The 25,256-nt window shown below is 41.0% G+C and overlaps 1 protein-coding gene across 10 annotated transcripts in view; it reads left to right on the forward strand.

The window, feature by feature from the left end:
- The window catches only part of LOC139295718 (transcription factor COE1-A), a 79,969-nt gene extending 62,837 nt beyond the window's left edge, over positions 1 to 17,132 (forward strand). For 3 of the 10 annotated variants that reach the window (XM_070917961.1, XM_070917962.1, XM_070917963.1), the window contains 6 exons: positions 3,423 to 3,511; positions 11,995 to 12,060; positions 12,155 to 12,317; positions 12,854 to 13,036; positions 14,397 to 14,594; positions 17,101 to 17,132. In XM_070917961.1, coding sequence (XP_070774062.1) covers positions 3,423 to 3,511; positions 11,995 to 12,060; positions 12,155 to 12,317; positions 12,854 to 13,036; positions 14,397 to 14,594; positions 17,101 to 17,132 — 731 coding nt within the window. Of the gene's footprint in view, positions 1 to 3,422; positions 3,512 to 11,994; positions 12,061 to 12,154; positions 12,318 to 12,853; positions 13,041 to 14,396; positions 14,595 to 15,797; positions 15,866 to 17,100 lie in introns of those variants that run through there. The other 7 variants (XM_070917958.1, XM_070917959.1, XM_070917960.1 and 4 more) reach the window with 5 other exon arrangements.
- The last annotated feature ends 8,124 nt before the right edge of the window (positions 17,133 to 25,256 follow it).

Below are 25,256 nucleotides of genomic sequence, written 5' to 3' on the forward strand. Positions count from 1 at the left end.
TTACTATTTCATTGTACATGTGGGCAGACGCATATTGTTTTAAGACAGACTTGAAGAAATGTGAACTCGTCCTTTAAGCATGCAAACACTCTTAACTAAGATTGATTGTTATCAGGAAACAGGACCCTGTTTTGTCATTTAAGGTTGGATGTTGGGGGAGTAGGAACATATTGGTCTATTAATAAAGAGTCGGTTGGAGACACTTTAAGCCTAAGGCATCGAAACCACTCTAAGTCATCCTGTTATGTACAATGTGTGTGTGTGTGTGTGTGTGTGTGTGTGTGTGTGTGCGTCATTGTTTAAACGTCTCCAGAGATGTACAGAGAGTGTGGATCTGACACTGGCAGTTAATTCTGACAGTTGATATCCCACCAAATGTTAGGCAGCTGTTTTTGTAGTTCTGTTTTTCTCGACCATAACTGACTCTTCTCCTCTCCTCCGTCTCTCCTCTCACCTGGTTTTTATTCTTTTTGGCTCTTTTTCTTTTTTTTCCACCTACCCCTTGTTTTGCTCTCTCTGCTGCTCTCCTTGACCTACCTCCTCCGGGCCAATCACGTTGATGTAATCATCATATATGAATCAAAATCATAATGTATCCATAATGTAAAGGTTTGCGCTGAGTGGGGGAAGTGTTGTTCAACACATCTGGTGTTTTTACAGCTCACAATTCATGAAGTTATGTTGCTAACAAATTGAGTGGTTTAGGACATAACAGAAACCAGAAACTTGGGTGTGATGTGATAAAAAAAACAGACATACATATAAAACACACACACACACACACACACACACACACACAAGAAAAGAAAAACTAGCTACACATAAGACATTCAGCTGCAAGTAATTTATCTGTGCTGGTTGTGGAAAGTACCAAATATCACTACAGCTGCACACTTGGACATCACACACACACACACACACACACATGCAGTAACTTAAGCGTAGGAGGTTCAGCACTCGGGTGAAGACACATGTTCAGTACAGATAAATAAACACAGGAACACACATGAAGACGCACACAATACTTTAAACTATCACTGTGACTGACAGAGTTTTCAGAGAACCGACTTGATTGACATATTGATTGGATAAAGACTGTAGAAGAACGTAATTGCAACATTAAAGTGAACACTAAGAGTTCTTTAAAACTCTTTTTAGATTAAACCGGCAGTGTTATTACCATACAGACGCTTTTGACACCATTAGGTCCTCCAAGTTGCATTAAACTGTGTGTTGCTACCACTGATCACAACAGAACAGCAGAGCCAGAGTCTGCAATTGTTCAAACTATCTCCTCATTTACCTCACATGGTATTTAGCAGGGCTGTACCTGAATCAGATTTTTCCAAGTTGAGTCGCAAGTATAATATTCGACTTCTCAGTACTCCGCATCATTACTGATGTTCTGAACTAAGCTCAACTCAGAGGGCTTCTCCACTGATGAGCCGTATCATCAGTATTAAAGGTGAAGCTCTAATATTTAGCCATACAGACAGTTATATCTTTATTTGGTGAGGGAAACTTAGTTGGTGCCACTCAAAGCATTTAAAAATTACATTTGAAAAACTCAAAAGCAGGGTGTCTTTACAGAAACGTCCCAGTCACTCACAGAGCTTTGCTGCTAAACATTTTCGCTGGAACTACTTTCTGCTGAAAGTGAGTCACAGTGAGGTGATTATCTATAATAACCTAAACATTTTTTCTGGAGTTTCATTATGCTGTTGAATATTTCAAATGTCATTTTTCAGTGCTTTGAGCAGCATAAATTTAAAGTCCTTAAACAGATATCTAAAAACCTGAACAAATAAAACTAAAACGATCTGCATGACTACTGTAGATACCACTAGAGGGTGGTGAGAAAATCATATTTTTGTCATTTGGGTGAGTGTTTGAATTACATTTTGGATTTATGCTGAAATTGATGCTTTCTTTATTTATTTTGACATATGGGAATCTTCTTAAATTAGTGTTTTATAAAGCTTTAAAGCTAAATGTAATCAATACCGGGATACTGCTGGACTAATGTGGGGGGGGGGGGGGGGGGGGTATAAATTGGTAAATGTGAAATACAATATCTTTATATTTAAAATAACAAATTTCAATCATTTTCACACCGGCGGCCTCCCAGAGCAACCCGAGCAGCTTCATTGGAGAGGATCCAGTGAAAATGTCCACAGTAGTTGTTGAGGGATGTGGTTTCCTCAGTTGCAGTTTCCCAGCCAGATTTTGAACCACCGACCTTTCACTCACAAGCCCGCCTCTCTAACCTCCAGGCTTCTGTCGGATCATGCTGAGCAGGTTCATTATTTTCCAACCCAGTTTTACACAAAAACCTACTTGATACCAGCGTGGTGCTTGGGAACAAAATGTCACAAAATGGGATGTCGGCCTCTCTCCTCACCACTCAGATGTGATTCTGTGTCTGTTTATCATGTGTTCAGGCTCTCAGGCCAAATACTAACAGCATTAAAGCAGGTGTAACATTGTACAGCCATAATCTGCCACCATGTTCGACAAGAATACTAAAGTTTTAAAACATCATAGTTGACTCAGACGTAAACCAGTCAAATCAATAAGGCAGGAAGGAGGGTGAAGATGAATTAAAATGCATGTCATCACAACATGCATCACAACCATCAGCCAACCATGTTCAGAGAGACATATTAAGCTACATGTTAACCTACTTGAAAGTCTGTATATTTTTATTTTTCTTAAGAGTGAAGGAAGTGAGAGTCAGCTCTCTCTTTCTTCTTTCATTATATTTTACAAAATGATTCCATTGGGATTTTGCTGGAAATCTGTAGGATTGCTTTACATCATAAAAGAGGTTAAGGGTGCAAAGCAGAAGTTCCTAGAAACGGCAGAGGGTGGAAATAGAGAAGGGCTGATGGAAAATCTTATCATACATGTTTCTCCTTCACTGAAGTGAAAAGGAGAAAGTGCCGAGCAAACATCCTTGTGATTGGAAGCAACTGGGACTGTGGAAAAGGTCTTCAAGTGGCCATAATCAATATATTTTCACATGACAAGTGAAAGGAGTCACTCATAGTGACGAACCCACAGAGAATGATAGCCCGACTCTGCAGTTCCCCTCAGCTCTACAGAGCTTCATTGCGTCTTTCAGGTCATTGTTTTGGTTTACTGTTTTATTCAACTGTTATCTGTGATACTACGATCTACTCTACTAATACATTTTAAGTACAAACCAATGTCCTACCAGTTATGGAGTTATGACAGAAAGGCGAGACTGTTCAAATATTTCCAATGACGTTACAGATTGCTGCACCCACAAATGCTAATGAGTTAAAGTGCCTATTTCATGAGATCTTTAAGCAACTTCTGTCTGGATAACTTCCTGTCAACCATTTTCATTCTCCTCTTTACTAAAAGCTCCTCTTTCTGTTTCTCTTTGTCTTCTGCAGCACTGAATGAGCCAACCATCGACTACGGTTTCCAGAGGCTTCAGAAGGTCATCCCTCGGCACCCTGGGGACCCCGAGAGGCTGCCGAAGGTACAGAAACAATCCACACTCACCTCTTACACATTCATCTGGTGCCTTAACTGGACAATGAACCTAGAATGAGCACGGCTCTGTCTCTTGCTTCAAAACGACAGATACTGTAGCTCCTACAGAGATCAAACCTGCAACAAAAGTCGCTCTGCTATCAAAGAACAAGCAGAGATGCACACTCATAATTCAAAACACTAAGAACAAAATCATTTTGTGTTTACGTTGTATTTGTTTGTTTTGCGTGTGTTATTTTTATATTTCTAAGCAGAATATGTGTTTTTAAATCTCCTGTGGGTTGTGTTTTTACCTCTTGGTGAACTCTGTGTGTGTGAGCTGCTTAACCCCGTTTACAGGGTGAGTTGTTTGAATCTCGTGTGGATCAGAGAGTCATATCTGATTATTTGTTTATCAGCTGGAGATCAAGCAGAGTGTTTAAAGGATCAGCAGATGTAAACAATTAGCACCAAACGATGAGCTCGGCTTTGATACCGAAACCCTGTCATCTCGATCTGTACATGTAGTGCGACTTTTCAAAGTGCATATGTGTGTGTGTGTGTGTGTGTGTGTGTGTGTGTGTGTGTGTGTGTGTGTGTGTGTGTGTGTGTGTGTGTGTGAGCTCACTGAATTGACCTGATTCAACTTAGAACCAGCCTATCTGGGTGGGTGGGGGTCATGACTTTTTAAACAGCTGCTGTTGGTTGGCCCCCCCCCATCCCCATTGGAGCCGATCCAGGATCGGCTGTCTTTGCTGTGACATCATCAAACAATGGGCGCTGGTCATGATGTGATGATGTGGCGATGACGCTGTGCCGACACTGTGGCTCCTGCACATGTGTTAGCAATCGCATGTAATGTGCGTTATCACTGTGGGAACGTGTTCAATACATCACACACAGAAAACGTCACACCTTAAAAGTCTGTGGAGTTTCACTTGTTTACAGTGTACTGCACTGTGCGTTGTAGTGTTTTTCAGCCTCAGTGGGAAACAGGATGAACATAACGAGGGTCATGTTACTGAAACATCCCTAAAAAAAGTAGATTTTTTCTGGGTTTAATATAATGAGGAAGATGAAGTATTACAGCCTGTCGGAACGTTTGCAGTTCGTGGTTACAGTGTGTTTAGGAACTGTTACAGATGGTTACAACTAGGTATAAGGTTATGATTAATTATGTTAATTGGTGTAGTAGGAATTATGTCCACTCTGCAGCTCAAGGTTTTCCGACCATTGCCAACATTTGGTGCCAACACAGGAAGCAGTGTGCCTTAGGGCTGCAACTAATGGTTATATTTATTATCAATTAAACTGCTAATTATTTTCATGATTAATTGATGAACTTTTGGTCTATAAAACATCATAAAATTGTGGAAAGTGTCCATCACATATTCAATTTGCTAAAATGTTAAGACATGGAAGTGTCTCATATTTTAGAAACTGGAGCCATCAAATGTTTTTTGTTTAAAAAATGACTGAAATGATTAATCGATTATCAAAATAGTTGCAGATTATTTTTCTGTCAATTCACTAATCAATGAATTGACTAATGTTAGTTAATGTTGATTTGGAAGACTTTCTGTCATCACAGGAAATTGTTGTTAGGGCATCGGACAGGTTTTAAGCCTTGACTTAACTCCAACATAAATTGTGCAAAAGGCTGTAAGAGTCAGGAATGGAGAGGAGGAATGAAGTCAACCCATCAGAGAAGACTGAACTCTTTTAAAAGCTTTTACGTTCTGCATGACCCAGTCTGTTATATTTACAGCAACTTCCAATAAATGCAATAAGTCCTGCAGAAAAATCAGTGCAGGAAATGATGTTAGCAACTCAAAGTGTGCGATGCCATAAGTGATGTTAGTTCCACCTTCTGGAAAACGCTGAGTCAGAGCAGGAAAGGGACTGACTCACTCACTGACACACACACACACACACACACACACACACACACAAACACACACTCTGCACGATTTGTGAGAGATTTACAGAGCATGACACACACCTTGTTAACACAGAATATGTAATGCTTCCACCTTCTCCTCGCTAGATTTCCTCTGAAACGTAAAAGGAAAATAAAGCTTTACCGCCCTTGTTGTCAGATTTATTTATACAACGGATAATTTGATCCCAGCAGTCTTATCAGTCGGACCTGCATTTTGAGCTGTCAGTTCCCATGAAGCATGCTGGGAGAATGGAAAAGGAAGTGCTTGCTACTTATCTAGTTAGCAATATTTCTCGGTTTATTCTTTTATTATTATTATCATTATGTTTTTGCACTACACTCCACGACAGACGATACATTCACATGCAAGCCAAAATATCCAATATGACATTTTAACAGTGATCTGCTCAGAACAGTTTACTGTGTTTTAATAGTGGTAAATTCAAGAGGGGGGGGGACTTGCTTTATCTGAGCTTTAGCCAGCACATTTTCTTTTGTGGCTATGCTTGCCAGGAGAAATAAAACAAATGAGCACATCACTAGTAGTAAATGGGTCCATAAATACCTTAAATACCAAATATTGATACCACCTCTGACCCCAGTCCACCATAAAGCACTTTAGCACTATTAAAAAACATGCTTTTTTCTAGGCCTGTTTGACTTAGTAATTCCCATGGCTTATTATAAGCAACATGATGTCACGCAAGATATTTCCAGGCAAAACTACAATGAGAACCACCAAGCTGCTGGAAATGCAACCAGAGGAGCTGGATACATTGATCGGGTATCAGGTCCAACCAGCGGGCGATAGAGAGACGAATGGGTGCCAAACGTCTGATAACTTCCAGAGTTTTTCCTTCATGATGAGAGCTGAAATGTCAGAATTTATTCAAAAGAGGATAAAATAGTTTAACTTTTGAGAAACTTGGATTACTTTTAAAATCGAGTCAAGTAATGAACTCATCTCTTTCCCTGTTACTGCCTCTCTTCCAATGCTCCTGGCATCTTCAGCGTGCCTCGTATTTCTCTGAGCCAAACAGTAACAACACCATGCAGCTGATTTACAATAATCATTCATCCTGATGACAAACACACGACCCCTGTGACTGTTTCACCTTCCTTTTACTGCTAACTGCGTCGCACTGACGACGCTCTCTGTTTAGAACAAGGTTCCTCTTGCATGTTTGTGTGCACTGTATGTGTGTGCATTCCTGGGTGATTCATCATGGTGTAGCCATGTGGTCGATCGAACCCTGAGACTTTATTACTGCTGTCCAACAGTAGTCACTGTGTGTGTGTGTGTGTGTGTGTGTGTGAGAGAGAGAGAGATGTGTACGTATTCGTCTTATCTGTGTTTATTTGGATGCTTGATGCATATGGGAGCAGTGTGAAAATATTATTTTGTGTTTGTCGTGTGTGTGTGTGTGTAATGAGCAAGCAAGTGTGTGTGTGTGGCGCCAACCATCACCCATATTTACACACACACACACACTTGCCTGCTCGTTGCGAGTATCGATCAGCCCTTTTATTGAAGTTATAAGAGTTTGTTATAAGGCGCTCTGAAGAAGGCAGACAGACAGGCAGACAGGCAGACAGACAGACGGGGCAGTGGAGTGTATGAGAGGATTACCAGTGGACAGCCGATTCTATAATTGTTCAATGAACATTGAGGGGATTTTGCTGGCCACACACACACACACACACACCAATGTTCAGCTGCCACTCTGTGTCACTGTGATCTCAGCATCCATCCATATGTGCACATACAGTTAGTGTACACAGTGACACACATAGGCTGTGTTTTCATTGTCCTGTTGCGGATCACTTTGAAGTTACTTGGAACGGTTAGGGTTAGGGACTTCTGTTGTGGAAAATCAGGGACTTTTCTGTAGCGTTTTTTTCTTTTTTTGACAGAGGACTCCAGCTGTTTTATGCCCCAGTTACACACTCCCAGACCTGCAGCTTCAACCACAAGTAATAAGAATGCTGCAACAAATATTCATTTCTTTTTAATGTACTAAATGTTAGTTGACTCGAAATATTCGGCAGCTTCAACAAACTAAAAATGTTTAATAATCAAGGACCTGCTATAAAACAGTTTTTATACTCTAATCTGCTGCTAATCACCTGTGTGGGCGCTCGGCCAGTCGCTAAGAGAGTTAGAAGCAGAAATGCCTCTTTGGATGCACAAAGAAATCAATCACCTTTCTTGGCTTGTGGTTCTCTCTTCACTGCAGCAGGAAAATGGTGGAAGGAAAAAAAACAGCACTAAAAGAGAGTAACTGTCCTCTCAGGTTTTGGAATATGTTCTGAAGCTTAATGAATAAAAATCTTTGCACACATTTTACTTGCACCCACCCTAAACCCAGATTATGTCACGCCTGTTTTTATGTGCATTTTCAATGTGTGCAAAAAAAACAGTGCGGAAACAGACGAAATATTGCAAAGAAGTTTTTTCTGAAATGTTGTTGGATCAATAAAAACAATGACGATGACGTAAATCAAGCACGTGAGTTGGTGAAAACATCATATCTGTGTGGAGAGATGAGCGGACCGTAACGTTCCTCAGATTAATACATGATACAAACATAAATGCCACATTTCTATCGCATTTTCCACACAGCTTTCTGTTATTTCAGGGTTGACTGGTGCTCTTTTAATCATGTCATCTCGTTGCGCCCTCTTCTTCTGCACCAAACTGGAGAATTAGCAACTCCAACTCCCATCTCCTAATATTCACATAACAGTAGTGGATGGATATATGCATTCATTTTTGCATTTCTTTCTCAGATTTTCTGCTACAATTTGCGTTACATTTGAATAGAAACTTGACTTGTGATTACAAGAAAAGAGAAACAAGAATGGCATATCAGTGCATTAGTATAACTTTGAAATACTGTCAGATTTATTGAGTTAAACTTTGTTATTTCTCAGAATTTAAAAAAATGGTTTCTGTCAATAATTTCTGTATAGATTCTTTGATTTTTCATTTTACGATCTGAGTGATAATTCAACATAACAGACACGGCCCTAATTGACAACATCCAAAAGAACTGTCCTGTGCAGAAATGTGTGTGTTTCTCAGTGAAGGAGTTCGGGTGGGAGAGGTTGACCAGTGTGTGTCACCCCCGTCAGACTGGTGACTTCCTCTGGTGACTCACTCAGCCGACGACTCATTTTTGATGATGTCATATATCATACTGAGGTCATGTCATCAGCATCGCCAACATGAGTAATCCTGGTGATGCATGAAACTCTCTCTCTCTCTCTCTACTCAATATATATCAGTGTCTCTCGCTCATATGCACTTAGACTGTGGATGTTCACATCAGCAGTGAGAAGAGATGAAATCTGAAACCACGCATCCTGACGCTATCTCACAGCGTATTAGTAGGAGAAGACGTTCCCCAGAGGATGTGTGTGCGTGTGCGCATGTCAATACTTGTGCATATGTGTGTGTGATTGTGCCCCACATCCCTCTGCGCCTACATGTAGAGTATGACATCATCTCTGTGCAAGGTGTGACCCTGCATGTACGGCATCCCTAATGGGACATTAGAAGCGGATCAAACGGCTAATGTATCAGCATTAGGGAGGAATAAGTCATGTGTGTATCATGTCTGTGCTGGCCTGGCACACACACACACACACACACACACATCTGACCCCACAGATACTCGGCTCAGCGTTTCCTGGTCCTAATGCATACAACATGTGCGTGCGTATGTGTGTGTAATGTATGGTTATCACATTAGGGCTGGTCATAACTCAGACAGTAAAAGCACCAAGACACCTCCTGTTATTCTTTCTCTCTGCCAGCAGGTCTGTCTTTTCTTTCACTCATCCTCTGCTTCTCTGTCTGACTGTCGGTCGACCCGTCTGTCCACATATTTACCTGAAACAGACAAGAATAGATTAAGGGTCTTGATGATGAGTTAAATAAACTCAATCAACGGCTTTGTATCTTGAAAGTTATGACAAGACATGACAATGAAATGACAGACGAGTACATGTCATATATAAATATTTGACAACAGATAAAGACGATGTAGGACAATCGCATGAATCAAGGCAAACGTCAGAGATTAAAGCTGTAAAATCAGGCTTTATTGCAGCAATTACAGGAATCAAAGAAAAATGGCAGCAATCTGTGATTTAAAAAAAAAGAAACATTTCCGAGTTGGTTTCTGTCACTCTCTTGTCATAATTCATCATTTTCTGGTGTAAACCCAGGAAGCAGCTGATGGACAGAAACATGAGGGAGAGGGTCGATCCCAACACAACCCAGGAAGCAATGATTTGGTGATTTGCATGTGAAAAAACATCCAGACATCTAGGTTAAAATTGACAAAATTATACAAAATCTTAACTCAAAGTCCTCTTACTTACTGAGCAAACTTCATTCGCTGATGATATTTGTTTGAAAGCCCTGGAAAAAAGCTAGTAAGTGCACCTCAAGTTAAGGTTTCCAAGGTCAAGAGTGAACTGTCTTCCCCGGACAAAATTTGGGTGAAAAGTATTTTAGACATTTTGGTTACATACATCTAGTCCTTAAATTGCTGTTGAAACAACAGTTACAAGTAACGGAGATATAAACACGTTTCATTTTTCAACCAAATGTATCCCAGTTTTAACCTGGAGATCTTTTGACTTGCAAATCAGCAAATCAAGGAAACATTTTTGCAGTATCGTGGCACTAACTCAGCTCAACAGTTGAATGTTAATGGAAACATATATTTAGACAAAAAACACGAAAACAACTTTAATTTTGTTGCTACGATAAAATATAAAATGTATTTTCGCTGTCGCTGCAGGCTATCCTGTTGACAAAAGTTTAGGCCCTCAGGACGTCAGAGCCGGATTATTTTAGACTTTCTAATCAGTATTGTAACATAAATGATGCCCACAAGATCGACAACAACACTTTAATTCTCATTCGTATCAACACAATGCAGCTGGAGGCATTATTCATTTGTATTGAGCAGGAGGTAATCTAACGAACAATGCTTTCTTATTTACAGACACAACCTGGGAGAGATTAATTAGGCGATGTGAGTAGCTGTGTATCTAAATATGAAAAGACGTAAACAGGCAAAGTATTCAAAGTGCATCGATCCCGGCAGTCAGAGGCTTTGAGTGATGCAGCAGCAGAAGCCTGCAGACCTGATAATGATGATGTTTCCAGAGGATCATCTTTCCTTCCCGTTTATCAGCTACTGCCTTACTGGAACCGCTCGACATTCAGGATCAGGTTTCTTTGAGTGAGTGAGTGAGTGTGTGTCGGGGTGTGTGTGTGTGTGTGTGTGCGAGCGGCGCAGCTCACCAGTCTAATAATGAGAGGTTAACAGAGAGCCAGCCTGGCCATAATAATGTGTAAAAGATTGAATTTAGCACCATGGACAGGCACACTAAAACTGCTGACTGGCTCTGTGACCTCTCATACCCCCCCCCCACACACACACACACACACACACACACACACACACTGATGGAGAGGCAATATGTTCCACCAGGCACAAACTCACAGGAGAGCACACATGGAAGCCAACCATAAGTGTGTGTATGAGTGTGTGTCACACAGTGCAGGTTAATACTGTGAAGCACAGAGTAATTTTCTCTCTGTCGCCGGGCGGCCTCATGCTGCGGCAACGACAACACATTAACTGTTAAACAAGACACCTTAGACCCCGGGGTGGGAGCTGAGAGAGAACGAGGGAGACGCTGAGAGGGTGGGCGGGTGAGGAGGAGAGTAGAAACAATAAAGAGACTGGGAAAAAAGGGGGAATTGCAAAGGGTTTGGTGGGTGGGGAAAATTAGAAAGACAATTCCCAAAGTGGAGGCAAAGCGGGAAGAAGGGAGCGGTGGAGAAAAGGGTGAAAATGGAAGCTGAAGAGGACATTGAGGCATCCAACTTAGCAATAATTGATAACACCTTCCATCACAAGCGATTCAAATGTGATAGACATGAGAGAACTCTGCCAGTCCAAATCCAGTCGCAAAAGTTGTTCACCTTTACAAACATCTATGAGTTTTAGATCATAGAAATAAAAATCAATATGGAGGGGGAGGATTGTCTGGACTGTCACTCCAGAACTGCTTACACTGGATCATTGAACAGCAATGCACAGCAGAAGAAGCCTTAACAGAGCACTTTAAGATTTACTTTAGAGTATATTTTAAATACCTGTCACTTTAAGATGTCATTTAGACAAAAAAAAGAAAAGACGCATAAAAGCACTTGACTTGACAGCAGATAATCTGCCTTTAAAAGGAGTGAGGAGCAATTTGTTTATCATGAATAGATGGTGAAATGGGTGTTGGTTGATGGTGTGTTGGGGGGGGATTATATGTGGGGGTTTTTTGTGATTCTTTTTGTGCAACCTGCCTTTATGCCTTCGCATACATCTAAAACGTCGATTTAACGAGATGTTTTTTCAGACTTCTGACCATCAAAGAAGGAAAAAAACAAGAAGGCTGCAACACATGTGTTTACTGCATACTCACAGAGTTTCAAATGAACTAATTCTACCTTTCTCTCTTTCTCTCAGGAGGTTATTTTGAAGCGAGCGGCCGACCTGGTAGAAGCCCTCTATGGTTTGCCCCATAATAACCAGGTAAGAAACACACACAAACATCCACAAGGGAAGCGTGAAAGGAGAATGAAAGTGTTATTTCACTTGTCATGTTCATGGTATTTACTGTCTATAGGAGATCATCCTGAAGCGTGCGGCGGACATCGCGGAAGCTCTCTACAGCGTTCCCCGAGGACACACCCAGCTCTCCGGCTCCACCCACAGCGGCATGATGGGGGTCAACTCCTTCACCGGGCAGCTGTCCGTCAACGTCTCCGAACCCACACAGGCCAATCAGGGTGAGACTTGAGAGTGTTCATCATCATAGTGTAGATTCATTTTAATGGCAATGAGTTTGTCATCAAATATATATATCACCATTTCTGATCTAGATTCACAGAATAAAAGAAGATGATATCTTTGAACATTTTTTCTCACCTTTGTTACAAGACTCAAACCATGTAGTGAAATATTTGCAGGGACATCATCATCAGTGCATCATTAAAGAAAATACATTAATAACAACCAGCTAAACAGCTTTGTTCTGATGCCATTTAGTTTAATGCATAACAAAATCTATAACTTCTTGCTTAAAAATATAAACAATGATAAAGTTATTTATTAATTTATTAATTTGTTCACCTCAGGAAACAGAAACATAACAACAAAGTAGTCTCGTTTTGAACATGTTTCATATATATATATATATATATATATATATATATATCCAACCTTAAGTGCCAGATTTCTATCATGAATGATCTGTGTTCACATCCCTTTGACCGACTGTCCAATCACCACGTGCTCCTCTTCCTCTCCGTCACCCTCCCTGCAGGTTTCGTGCGCAGCAGCAGCAGTGTGTCACCTCACGGTTACGTGCCCAGCTCCACGCCTCAGCAGACCGGTTACACCTCAGTCACCAGCACCATGAACGGCTACGCTAACAACACCGGCATGACCAACCTGGGAGGCTCGCCCACTTTCCTCAACGGCTCTGCAGCCAACTCGCCTTATGCTAGTGAGTGCACATTTACGCCACACACACTCAATCACATACTGCAGCTGGGGAGAAATACCCATTTTACAAGCTATCAGCTACTTCACTTTGGAAGAACTTGAACCAAACTGTACTGAAGTTACTTATTATAGAGTCTTTATAGTTGCTTTGTAGAAAGAAATCTACCTCTACTGCCAGAAAACACATGATCGTTTCAAATGAACTAAACTGCCACCACGCTACTTCAAAATGCTGTTATGTAGCTACCAGTTTAATTACAGGTGCTCAACATTGCATACATGCATGCAGATCTTACATACTGTACCTACACACCTCTGTGGACAGAAAGTGAACGTCTCAGATCTGCCGTGTGGAGATTCCCCCATGGGGCTTTCTGTCTCTGTGTCTTCAAAAACAATCACCAACTCTCGGCTCCATTTTCTTTCCTCCTTCCATCTCCTCCCTCCTTCCCTCGTGGCCTTTCATCTGACAGCCACACCTCTTTTCTCTCTGTTGGTTAATTGCGTCCCTTTTGCACTGGAAAGCGGGAAAGAGTGAGGGGGAGAAAAAAGGGATTCAGAGAGAGGAGTGAGATTTTGTTTGTGTTGCTGATATTTTTCTCACTGTTGTTGATGACGGAAAATGAAGATGTGAACGTTTGACTTTGGAAGAGTGGACTTAAGTGGAACCTTCATGTGTACATTTTAAGCCATATTTTACTACATGGCCATCACACCCATATGTGAGTTTTAAACATCTCATTCCTAAACAATTGGCATCAATGTGCTGCTATAACAGCCTCCACTCTCCTGGGAAGACTTTCGACAAGATTTTGGAAGCATTAGTGAGGTCGAGCACTGGCCGGGCTCACAGTCCGACTGTTTGAATACATCCCAAAAGTGTTGGATGGGGTTGAGGTCGGGGATCTGTGCAGGCGCGCCAAGCTCTTTCACACCAAATTGTTTCTTTATGGACGGCATTGTCAAACTGTTGCCACACAGAAGCACACTATTGTAAAATATCTCTGTGTGCTGTAACGTTAAGATTTCCCTTCATCAGAACTAAACCATGAAAACAGTCCCAGACTAAAGAACACAAAAATATGTGGACAGGGGTGTCTGGCCATAAAGTATATTCTCACAAATATCAAAAGCTAATTTCAGCTTTAAATCATGTTATGTATATCAGTACTTTGTCTCACATGATGTGGAGAATTTCTAATGTAATAGACTAAACAATAAATTGGAGAATCAAGTTCAATCAATTAACCATGATCTCTCTTTCCTTTATCCTCACCCTTTTCTTCTTTATCCCACCTTTCTCCTCTCTTTCGCCTTATTCCTCTCCTCTCCCCTAAAATATTTAATTCCCACCACCCCAGTTGTCCCATCCAGTCCCACTATGGCCTCCTCCACCTCTCTCCCCTCCAACTGCTCCTCCTCTTCTGGCGTCTTCTCCTTCTCCCCGGCCAACATGGTGTCGGCGGCCGTTAAGCAAAAGTCCGCCTTCGCTCCAGTGGTCAGGCCCTCCTCCTCCCCTCCGCCCTCCTGTACCAGCGCCAACGGCAACGGGCTCCAAGGTAATTTACCATGACAGCTTAGAGGGAGGACTCCCCCAGCAGATGATGCTTCTCTGGTGAATTTTTGAAACTATTCACTCACTCGAGTCCCTGTTATGTTTCACTTCCTTCTCTTACTCCTCTCACAGAACCTGATCAAATAGTTGATTTACATACTTAAGTTTTCAGTCTACCACTTCGGTTCAGACTGAAATATCTCAACAACAATTACATGGATTGCCGTGAAATTTAGTACAGACATTCATGGTTCTTAGAGGGAGAATCCGATTGACTTTAGTGACGCCATGAGGTTCACATTTGTGGTTTTGTGTGAAATGTCTCAACAGCTATTGAATGGATTGCCATGAAATGTCATACATGCATTCATGTTTCCATCAGGATGAATTTAAACTTTTTACATTTCATCTAGTGTCATCATCACGTCAAAAGTCCAATTTGTCCAATATGTTGGTTTATGACCAGCAAAAACTAATGAAATGTTAACATGCTAACATGCTACTCTAATATGGTCAACATGGTAAACATTAGAACTGCTAAACATCAGCATGTTAGCATTGTTCTTGTGAGCATGTTAGTATGAGTTAGCATTTAGCATAAATCACTCACAGTGAGTGGATTAGAACCATTAGATGCAGATTACATAAAAATCTGGCTACAACACAGACCTGCTGACCTGCTGTCGTTAATAAAAGATCCACACAGGTGAAGGTTTCACTTAATAGTCAACTCTAAATCAAACGTTTAAATCTGGATGGACATGAAATCCTGCAGGTTTTAAAATAACTGCACTGATTCAGTCTTCTTTCCCGTGAGTGAAAAGAGTCAGAAGACTTTTTTCGCAGCTCTACATTATATAAGAGCGCCATCCACATTTGCTTCTTAATGTAAACATAGGTTGTTTATAGCAACCAAATTTGTTCATTAAAAAAAAAGGTACTTATTATTCGCATGACTGCAATGGGTGTGTCAGGAAAATGTAAACACAGGTCATTTTAAGCCTTGTAAGTCAAATGAACAATGTTTCTGCTTTTTGTACTGCTTCTTTTGGATTAATAGTGTTTTCATTGTCTCTCCTCTCTCCTGTCTTTCCCCTTGACTTCTAACCCTTCCTCTTTTTATTCCTCTGAACCTTTTGCCCTTCCTTTGTCGGCCCCTATCTGTCTGTCTCTCCCTCCTGCCTGTCTCTCTGCCTCTCTCTACCAGATCAAACATTTGTGGACTCTAGCAAGTACTCAACAGCCAGCTCTCTACAAGGCCTGGCCTTCACCTGAAGTATGTCCCTCAACTCTGTGGACTAAATGCATTTGCAGCTTTCAACTAATTTCAATTAATTCAGTTAATTCTGATTTAACTTTCACTCCAGTTGCTCTGTCACACTTGCCTTGTCTTTCTTCCTTGTGTCTCATCATCACCTCTCCATCCTCTTACTCCTTAGCTTTTCCATCCCCTCCTCCTCCCACAGAACAAATCTAGCCAACTCTGTTGCCTGGTAACTCCGCCCTGTCTTCCTATTGGCTGGGAAAAAAGACAGGAAGTTAGACATTTGGCACAGAGAATTTATTTCTCAACATCACTGGCTTTGTTTAGCTGTGTGTGCTTGCTTTTCTGTGTGTGTGTGTGTGTGTGTGTGTGTGTGTGTGTGTGTGTAGAGAGAGAGAGCATGTGCGGGGGTGTGGGAACTCAAAGCTTAGTCTCAAAGCACAGCTGAAATAAACACACCGCACTTACAGCTATACACACACACACTTCCCTCTGTCACACACACTCGGTGATCACACACTGGCAGCTTACGAGGGAGCGATCAACTATGACAGCTGTTCGACTCTCTTGACAGTTTATACTGGCAGTATACCTGCCCTATGGTGTGTGTGTGTGTGTGTGTGTGTGTGTGTGTGTGTGTGTGTCTACGTGTGTGTGAGAGTACCTGAGACAAAAAAAGATAAAGAGGAAAAGATGGAGGCTCGACTGAAACAATATATTTTGTAGAGTTTTGTCTGGTACTAAAACTGAATTTTTTTCTCTTTTCAGTTTTCAATCACCATGAAGTATAAAACCATTTATTTAATCATTTCTGCTGTGTGTGTGTGTGTGTGTGTGTCTTTGGGCTGGGCGCTGCCTCTCACATGTTGACACCCTTCCCCGGGGTTTAAATACAGCATGATGCAATCTGTCAGGCACACACACAAACATACAGTAAAATATGCCAACTGTTTTAGCAGAATTAAATGTGTGTGCGTGTGTGTGTGTGTGTGTGTGTGTGTGTGTGTGTGTGTGTGTGTGTGAGCCGCATCGCTAAGAGCCAACTTAGATGATGTGTCCTCGCTCGAATTTACTGATTTATTCGTCTATTGATGTTTAAAATGTCGCTGCAGTCACACAGCTGCACAGATGGGAAAACATATTGATGTATTTACGAGGGAAATTTTTATGACGATGAAAATATTTGGCCATGTTTTAAAAGTTTTTTTCTCTTTTCTCTCCCTCTGTTTCTGTTTCCACCCAACAGCAATCCCGGGAATGATTGTCCCACCCATGTAAAGGTGTGAGTGCATGACTGTGTGTGTGTGTGTGTGTGTGTGTGTGTGTGTGTGTGTGTGTGTGTGTGTGTGTGTGACTGTGTGTGACTGTGTGTGAGATGAATCAAGCACACTCACACCGATCCTGGCGGAGGATTTCGGTGCGAGTCAGACTCCGGTCGGGGATGGAAGCAGCTGTCCCGATCTGAAGGAACAAACCCAACTCAGGCCCTTTCTAACACAAAAACAACTGCAAGAAAACAAACGAAAAAAAACTGTTTGCAAAGGAAATACGTTGTTTAGACTTTGTACACCTTGATGCATTTATAGGAGAACGGCCACGCCTACATTATGACTCTCCACGGACACAGGAAGTGTATTTATTTTGGAGAGAATCCACTTTTTCCCTCGAATGATAGTTGATTTGTTTTTCTTTTCGTGCAACAGTTAATGTGTGATAATCATCTTCTGACTGTATCTCACATGAGGGATTTTCTATTTATGAAGTTTGGTCATTAATGAAGGAATATAATGTGAAGAATACCTGACGATGATGATGATGAGGCTGCGGGAATCATACAGGGTCAAATCCAGCCGACACAGACAAGCCAAGCCAGACACACACACACTTTCACTTCTCTTTGCCAAATCCACACCGCCGTCACTCTTTCAACACTCGTCTTCCTCTGCGTTTAATCGATCAGCTGATGGATTCAGATGCGTCCCGCCGGCGAAGGATGCTGCAGTTTTAGCCATTGAAGAAATCCCAATGTGTACTTTGAGCTCATTTCACATACATCTGCACTGCTGCTCCCATGTGATGAATTTTCTTGAAAGAGAAAATCAGTCTTTGAGCCAACAGAAGATGCAGAGAGAAAGGAAATTAAGTAATTTAACAAACCAAAACAAATCTATTCCCATCATGCAAGATTCAAGAGAGAAATTAGCTAATTCAGGAGAAATGTGATGAGCTAGCTGTAGAAAGGCCATTAATAAGTGCATCGCAGAGGAGTGTGTGATTACTGGGTGCCAACAGCAGCTTTACTGTTGAGGATTTGACCCAACAACTCTGCCACTGAGTCCATTTTAAAGTCGGACCCAGCCACAGAAACCTCTGCAAGAGGGGGAACATGTCTTAAAGACTGCTGCCATTTTGACTTTGATTTTGTTGTGTGAGAGTTGCCTTCTCAGATTTTTGTCTTAATACATGAATCCTTATTTCTGTTTTGTTTTTCTTTTGGTTTGCTGTGTTGTTAATATTTTTTTACTGTGATCAGCCGGCCAATCAGATTGTGTTCCCTTTGTTACCTGTCCACTTACCTGGTGTGATTGACAACGTGAGTGAGGAAATGATCCAGTGGTGTGTCTTAAATGCTGCGCTGCAAAGAATGTCAAGTCATTAAATCTGAACCTAAGTCTTATTTTGTGAAAACACTTTTTTCAAATATATCCTTGAGTTTTTACAGTGAAAATATATTTAAAATGTCACCATTTCACCATATTTGCATCCCATTTTGCACTTGTTTTCTTAAGAGGTAAAGATGAAGTATGAATTTTCATGTCTTGTAAAAAAAGACATTATTTGCATTTTGCCCGATGTGTAGCTGGTGGTTTGTTGTGAAAGTCGCTGCTCCCTCAGCCCTGCAGTCTGAGCTCACAGCTCAGTGTGCTTCAACAGTCTTAATTCATTTATGAAGATGTTCATTTTGCCAAAGCCTTTATTTGAGACATTAATGCCCAAACAGTCTTACGCCACAGTTTCAATGCTTCTTGTCTTTTCTCATCGTCAGAAACTATGTACATCATCATTTTCACACCAGCAACAGGTAGTGTTCACAAACGCATCTTTACAGTTTGTTGGTCCATCAGGTCAATGATGTTTTCCACAAACAGAAACTATTTGAAAGTGAATTTCCTAACTGGACAGAAAACTTAACTAGCATTATGTGCTGATACAGCACATCATTTGTAACTGCAGCCTGAGGAGCTCTCAGTGTTCAGTAAAAAGGGAAGAAGAAAATCAACTAAACATCCTCAACTAAATGAGTGAAAGACACCTCTTCAGCCAAAAGACTGAAGGTCTGTCATTAAAGCAGTGATCACAAATTTGGGGTGAACGATGAGGGGTGTTATGAAAAAAAAAAGTTATGATTTTAGGAAAAACAACTGAAAGCCTGAAAAAATCCTGGAAACTGATCAGATATGTTCTTAATTTACTTTGTCTCTCATGTCTAAGGATTTGAATGTTATTAAGACCTCTTATTTGTTTTTGTATTATAGTGTCTGTTTATTAAAAGCCATACTTCCACTGCTAATTTCAATCAAACTAAAAAAAGCCATGGTGTTTGTTTTTCATTTGTCAAAGAAGCAGGAGGATGGGTTTTTTTCCATTTTGTCACGTTGTTGGTATCATTATCGTTAAAGTTTGCATAATTTTGTTGCATTATCTAGGTGTAGAGTTCATAAATATGCCATTATCTGTGTTTGTCCGCCATGTGATGGGTTTTAAGATGAAGGCTGAAAGAGATGGAAGTCTCTCTTTCTCTCTCCTTTCTGCTGCAGCCAGGTTTTCTGTCCTCTCTCCCATCTCCCTCCATCACCTTGTTTTGATTGTGCTTTTAATACTCTGCATGTCTGCCCTCTTTTTTTCTTTTCCCGTTCCCTCACTTTTCCTTAAAAAAAAAATGAGCCACGTATTTATTTGATCTCAAACATGGGTCTGCAGACCACTCTTCTGTTTGTGTCTACATGTGAGAGTGCCTGCGAGTGTGTGTGTGTGTGTGTCTGAAAAAATGTGATGTTTTAAAGCTGAGGGGTGTTTTTTTTATAGTACATATATAAATACCTGTACAGGAAGGAGTAAGTAGAGGGTTTGGTTAAAAGAGTCGTCCAACAACAGTAATAACATTTATCATGGCTTGTCTGCGTTCAGGTTTACAGTGGTGGTCATCATTCATACACACACATTATAGGCAGTATCAGTGTGGAGGGGAAGAGTACAGAGGAAACTACTGTAAAGATGATAATGTTGATTTTTTTTTTAAGCTTTTGAGTGTAAAATAACTTTTTTGACTCTCACTATATTTAATTAAAGTTCTTTCTTCTCTGTGAAAAGGCGTTTTTTTCTGCTTTGTTGCTCATCACTGTCACTTAAACTGCAGTATAATGCAAAGAGCTGCACATGCGAGGAAAAGACGCAAGTGAGGATGCAATTGAGGGAATTGAGAAGCACCATTGCAGTTTTCAGTGGACTGCAGGAGCTCGGGGGGTTGTTGGATCGTCACAAAGATTCAGCTCACCTGTGTTTACTGCCTGGACCCTCTATATCACCTGGTGGGAGTCTCTTCCCAGGCTTCCCCTTTAGTTTCCCTTCTCTTTTAGTTATGTAAAATAAACCTGTTTTAGTTTACACTCATGTATGGTCTCTGCTCTTTGTCCCACCTTCACACCTTGAGATTGGTGGGGACACTTGCATCCTAGAAAGCCAAAGACAGATGTCAGTTTTGGACCTGATTTTAATGTTTATATTCGATATAAGTGCTCTGATATTGATGAAGTTAGAGAGAGACGAGAAGGTCAAAGATCTGTAAAGAAAGAGGGTTCGATGCTGAATGAACAGTCAATAAAAAGAGCCTTTGTCAGGAAATCAAATCTGGAGGAGAAAAACCGAAAGGTCATGTACCTTCATGACTGTTTGCTGTTTGGCTGCTGATAAATAATGGTCTTAGGTGTCAGGAACAGAAATGAGCATCAGGTGTGGCAATTTCTCTTTTTTTTTTCCTGTGTAGTGTGTCATAGTGGAAGACCACCGACGCAGCCCCTCTCCATGTCCCAACAAAAAACAAGTGTGCCGAGTGGGACTTTGACTCACAGGAGCATTCTTCTGTGCACAAGTCTGTTTCATGTATTTCATTTCAGTGAAAGGAACTTTAAACCAAAGGAATCACACCGGTGGGTGCGATGTCACCTTCTGCACACAATCTCACCCTCGTTATATAGTTCACCACATTTATCCTCTGCCATTTTATCTGAGTGTCTGAATGAATGAAGAGTTAAATGTATGTTATTAAATTAATACTATTTAGTGCCCAACAACAGAATGAAAAAAGTAGTTTCCATGCCATGAACTGTCTTCTAACAATCCCACAATGCAATGCATCGCATTGTCAGTGAAGTTGCAAGATGACAATGATTCATCCAATATCTCAATTTACTTTTCACCACTGAGAAAACTACTGAGTGTCTATTATATAGTGTAGGGAGTGAATGAGAGAGTGATTTTGGCACCGCTATATTCTTTATTTATGCCACGTTCCTATTTGCGACACTCGTCCTCTGTCTGCTGACTGGGACCAATTCCCTATGTGCTTTGAAAGATGGCAAGTTATTACTGGTCAGCGTCTCCCATGACTCTATAATCTCTTTATCTGATACAGTGACCATCCCTAAAGGCAAACATATCTTGCAGTTGAAGTGTTGGATGATCGCACACACCTGAATGCACCAAGATGAAAGAGTTTTCAGCCCCTTTCAACAACCATTATCTCCCAGCAGCGATAGCACAACTAAATGTTCACTCTGATGGATTCATTACTTCTATCTCAAGCATGTTTCAAGTCTCTCAAGCTGATGTGAATACAGTTCTGACATTAAATGAAACCAATCTGATGGTTGTAATAATTCATTTAATTTAATATTTTCAGTAAATGGAACATAACACACACAAAAATAAAATAAAATAAAACACTTTGAGCCATTTACAAGTGGGCTAAAGTGAGTTTGTCCTAAACTTTGTATTTTCATTTGAATTCACCTTTCTTACAGTACAGATAAGTGCAGTTCAAAGTGCTTTGACTCATAAACTGAAAAGACATTGGGAGGGTAATGCACTAAAAAAGCAGATCTATAGAGTATATGACCCATCGCTCATCACACTGAACTCCTTCTTCATTGTTCAAATGTGGAGCTCCATTCCAGGAAAATCATGCAGCCAGAGAGGTCCTTCTGGGTCAAACTCTTACACAAGATGTTGTAAAAACTCAGACGGAGGAGGGTGTTCGCTCTGTGGGTATATTTGTTTCATTATTTAAATCTTTTTCTTTTCACTTCTTCTCCGTTCTTCTGTCACATCAAGCTGTTTCTGTCTCCAGCAGCTCTGATGTTAAGCAAGGCTACTAGCACTGCCAACGATGTGGTCATACACACTGTATGTGTGTGTGCGTGTGTGTGTGTGTGTATGTGTGTGTGTGTGTGTGTGTGTGTGTGTGTGCGTGTGTGTGCGTTCATAAACAATACAAATTCTCTAGTGAGACCCGTTTCTGTAATGAGACAGATGGGCCCTGCCTGGAGTTAGCTATCAGCACAACCACAGGCAGTGTGTGTGTGTGTGTGTGTGTGTGTGTGTGTGTGTGTGTGTGTGTGTGCGGGGGGGGTGAGGTGTTATTCTCCTATTCCTAGCCTGCAGGCTTAATCAAAGAGGAGCCACAGATGTCTTATTGACACCAATTAGTTTCTGTCTCATGGCCCACACACACACACACACACACACACATACATTAATACACGTGTGCTTAAAGTGTGAACACACATGCGCGTTTTTATTTCATAGTTGATGTGAGTTGAATTTGGGATTATATATGGCCTCATTTCAATGACTTGAGGAATGCAGTCGATTTGTTTAGGCGCTAACTGCACACATTCACAAGTCACAAAAACATACCAGTTCAATTGCATGTTACCTCTGCACGTGTGTGTGTGTGTGTGTGTGTGTGTGTGTGTGTGTGTGTGTGTGTGTGTGTGTGTGTGTGTGTGTGTGTGTGTGTGTGTGTGTGATAATACCAAGTCTGACGAGACAGGACTGAAGACATCCATTAGCTAATGGATCTCTCCTCTCTCGATTTTTTTTCTCTCTCTCCTCTTCTTTTATCCCTCTCATCCTCCTTCCATCACCACATCACACTCTCGGTACACTTAACCCCATCAGGAGAAACCACACACACACACACACACACACACACACACACACACACACGCATACACACACTCCCTAATACCCACTCTCCTCCTCCCTCCCGCTCCATCCTCCTTCAACTGGATTCAAAACCTTTATTTACACAGACTGTACATGCTGACAGTGAGCCTTATTTTGAGGTTTGGTTCTTTCAAAATGTTAAAACGTTTCAAAATCAAGAATGTGACCATTAATTTCATATTACAGCAACACAGTGACAGTGAAAAGTGGACGGAGCAACTTTGCCCTCAAATGATGGTGAAACTTTTCATGCAATCAAAACATACTTTCAAAGTTAAAAAAAAAAAAAAACACACATATGCAAGTATGGGTTTTTTGTATTTCTGGAATTACAGTGAGTAAATGATGCTTACCCACTTTTCACTGTGCATTTGTAAAGTTATGCATTGATGTATCTTGATTGATTGATCAACACTGATCTATAGATTCAATCGATACATTATATATTTTATATTATAAGTAAACTTTGACTTCAAGCAAGAAAAACATCAATGTACAAACAAATCTTCTCATGAATCAGAGAAGTTCCAACACTCAAACAGGAAAAAATACTTTTGCTATATGAATGTATGAAGAGACACAGAAATGAAATGCATCATTAAATGCATAATGCAGATGTGCCTGGTGGATATCAGCGTTTGCATGCTTGGTGGGCTGTGCATGAAATTGGTGATGAATTACTGTAAGTAAATGTAGATGCAGGCTATGCTGTGGCACAGTAACTCTCTCCCTAACCTAATTAAATTGTTAACTTTATTGTATTTGTAGAACAAAAATTGTTTGCAATGGTTCATAAATAGCTGCTAGCAGGTCGATGCACCTGTTTCACTGTTTCACAGGGGCTCTGCCATCAGGTTGTTGATTTCCTATATTTCCCAGAATGAACGCTTAAAGAAAAAGGCTAACTGACCGTATGAAACAGGAAAGGTGTCTCTTGTGTTAAAGTCTGATGTTTTGTTGACGCATCCATCCACCCCGACCTTCTCTCTACGTGGACTTTGCTTCTATAATAACGTCACCTGACTTCCTCCATGGCGACCACCATAATTACTTCAGCTGCTGGAGGGCTTTGTCACTTTCTTGGGAGGACAGTCACCAACTAACTAATACATCCAGCTCTGGGTTTTATAAAATGATAGCAGAGATAGAGTGAGACTGTTCAGTTAAGAAAAAGCTTGTATACGTTGTTGTGCTCTCACACACACACACACACACACACACACTGTGTCTTTAGGTGGTCGAGGCTGACGGTTTGTTTTAAGGAACAAGTGTGGAGGAAGGAAGCATCAAGTTAACAAGAGCAGCAGGAGGAGAGAGGAGGAGATGAGGCAGAGGAGCGGGTATCAGAGAGAGGAGGAAGATGTGGAGAAGAGGAGGGTGACATAATGATAGTGTGTACAAGGGTGAGTGGTAATGGAGACTTCTCTCGATAGAAAGGTGATGTTGCTGTATGATTTAACAATGGAGAGCTGAAGAACAATGATATCTGATATCTGTGTGTGTGTGTGTGTGTGTGTGTGTGTGTGTGTGTGTGCGTGCACTTGATTGAGGAGTGCTAAAGCTAAGTACAGGGGATGTCACCCCTCACTGCTGCCACTCCTAAACCACTTGTATCACACACTCTCACACGTACTGAAACACACTCACACACACTCATATCCACTCACTTAAGTGGAGGGTCTGAAATTGAGCTGGGACTTGGAACGAATACTCCAAACAATTATCTTTCTCTCCTGCGTCTAGTAATCCATTTCCCGTGAATATATTCACATCTGCCTCTCTTTTTCTTTTCCCGCTCTTCCTCCCTCCGTCCTCCTCTTCTTCTGTTACACATTCTCACCTCCCTCTTTTCTCCTCCCTCACAGGTGATGGTATCTTTCCCTCGGGGGGGCCTCGGACAAAATGTGACAATACAGCCATCATCCTTCTGATTCATGGCAGCAGATGCCTGTCACATAATGTCCACACTGTTACTACTAGCTGCACGTGACACACTATGTTGGCAAAATGTGGCTTCCTCCTGGAACAAAAATTAATTCAATACTTTCTTAATCTGCGCATTGGTGAAATATGTGCAGCGGTAATTGTGATTGTGTAATGAAGGGGAAAATATAT

Source organism: Enoplosus armatus, chromosome 13 (assembly GCF_043641665.1).
Source record: "Enoplosus armatus isolate fEnoArm2 chromosome 13, fEnoArm2.hap1, whole genome shotgun sequence".
NCBI lineage: Eukaryota > Metazoa > Chordata > Actinopteri > Centrarchiformes > Enoplosidae > Enoplosus > Enoplosus armatus.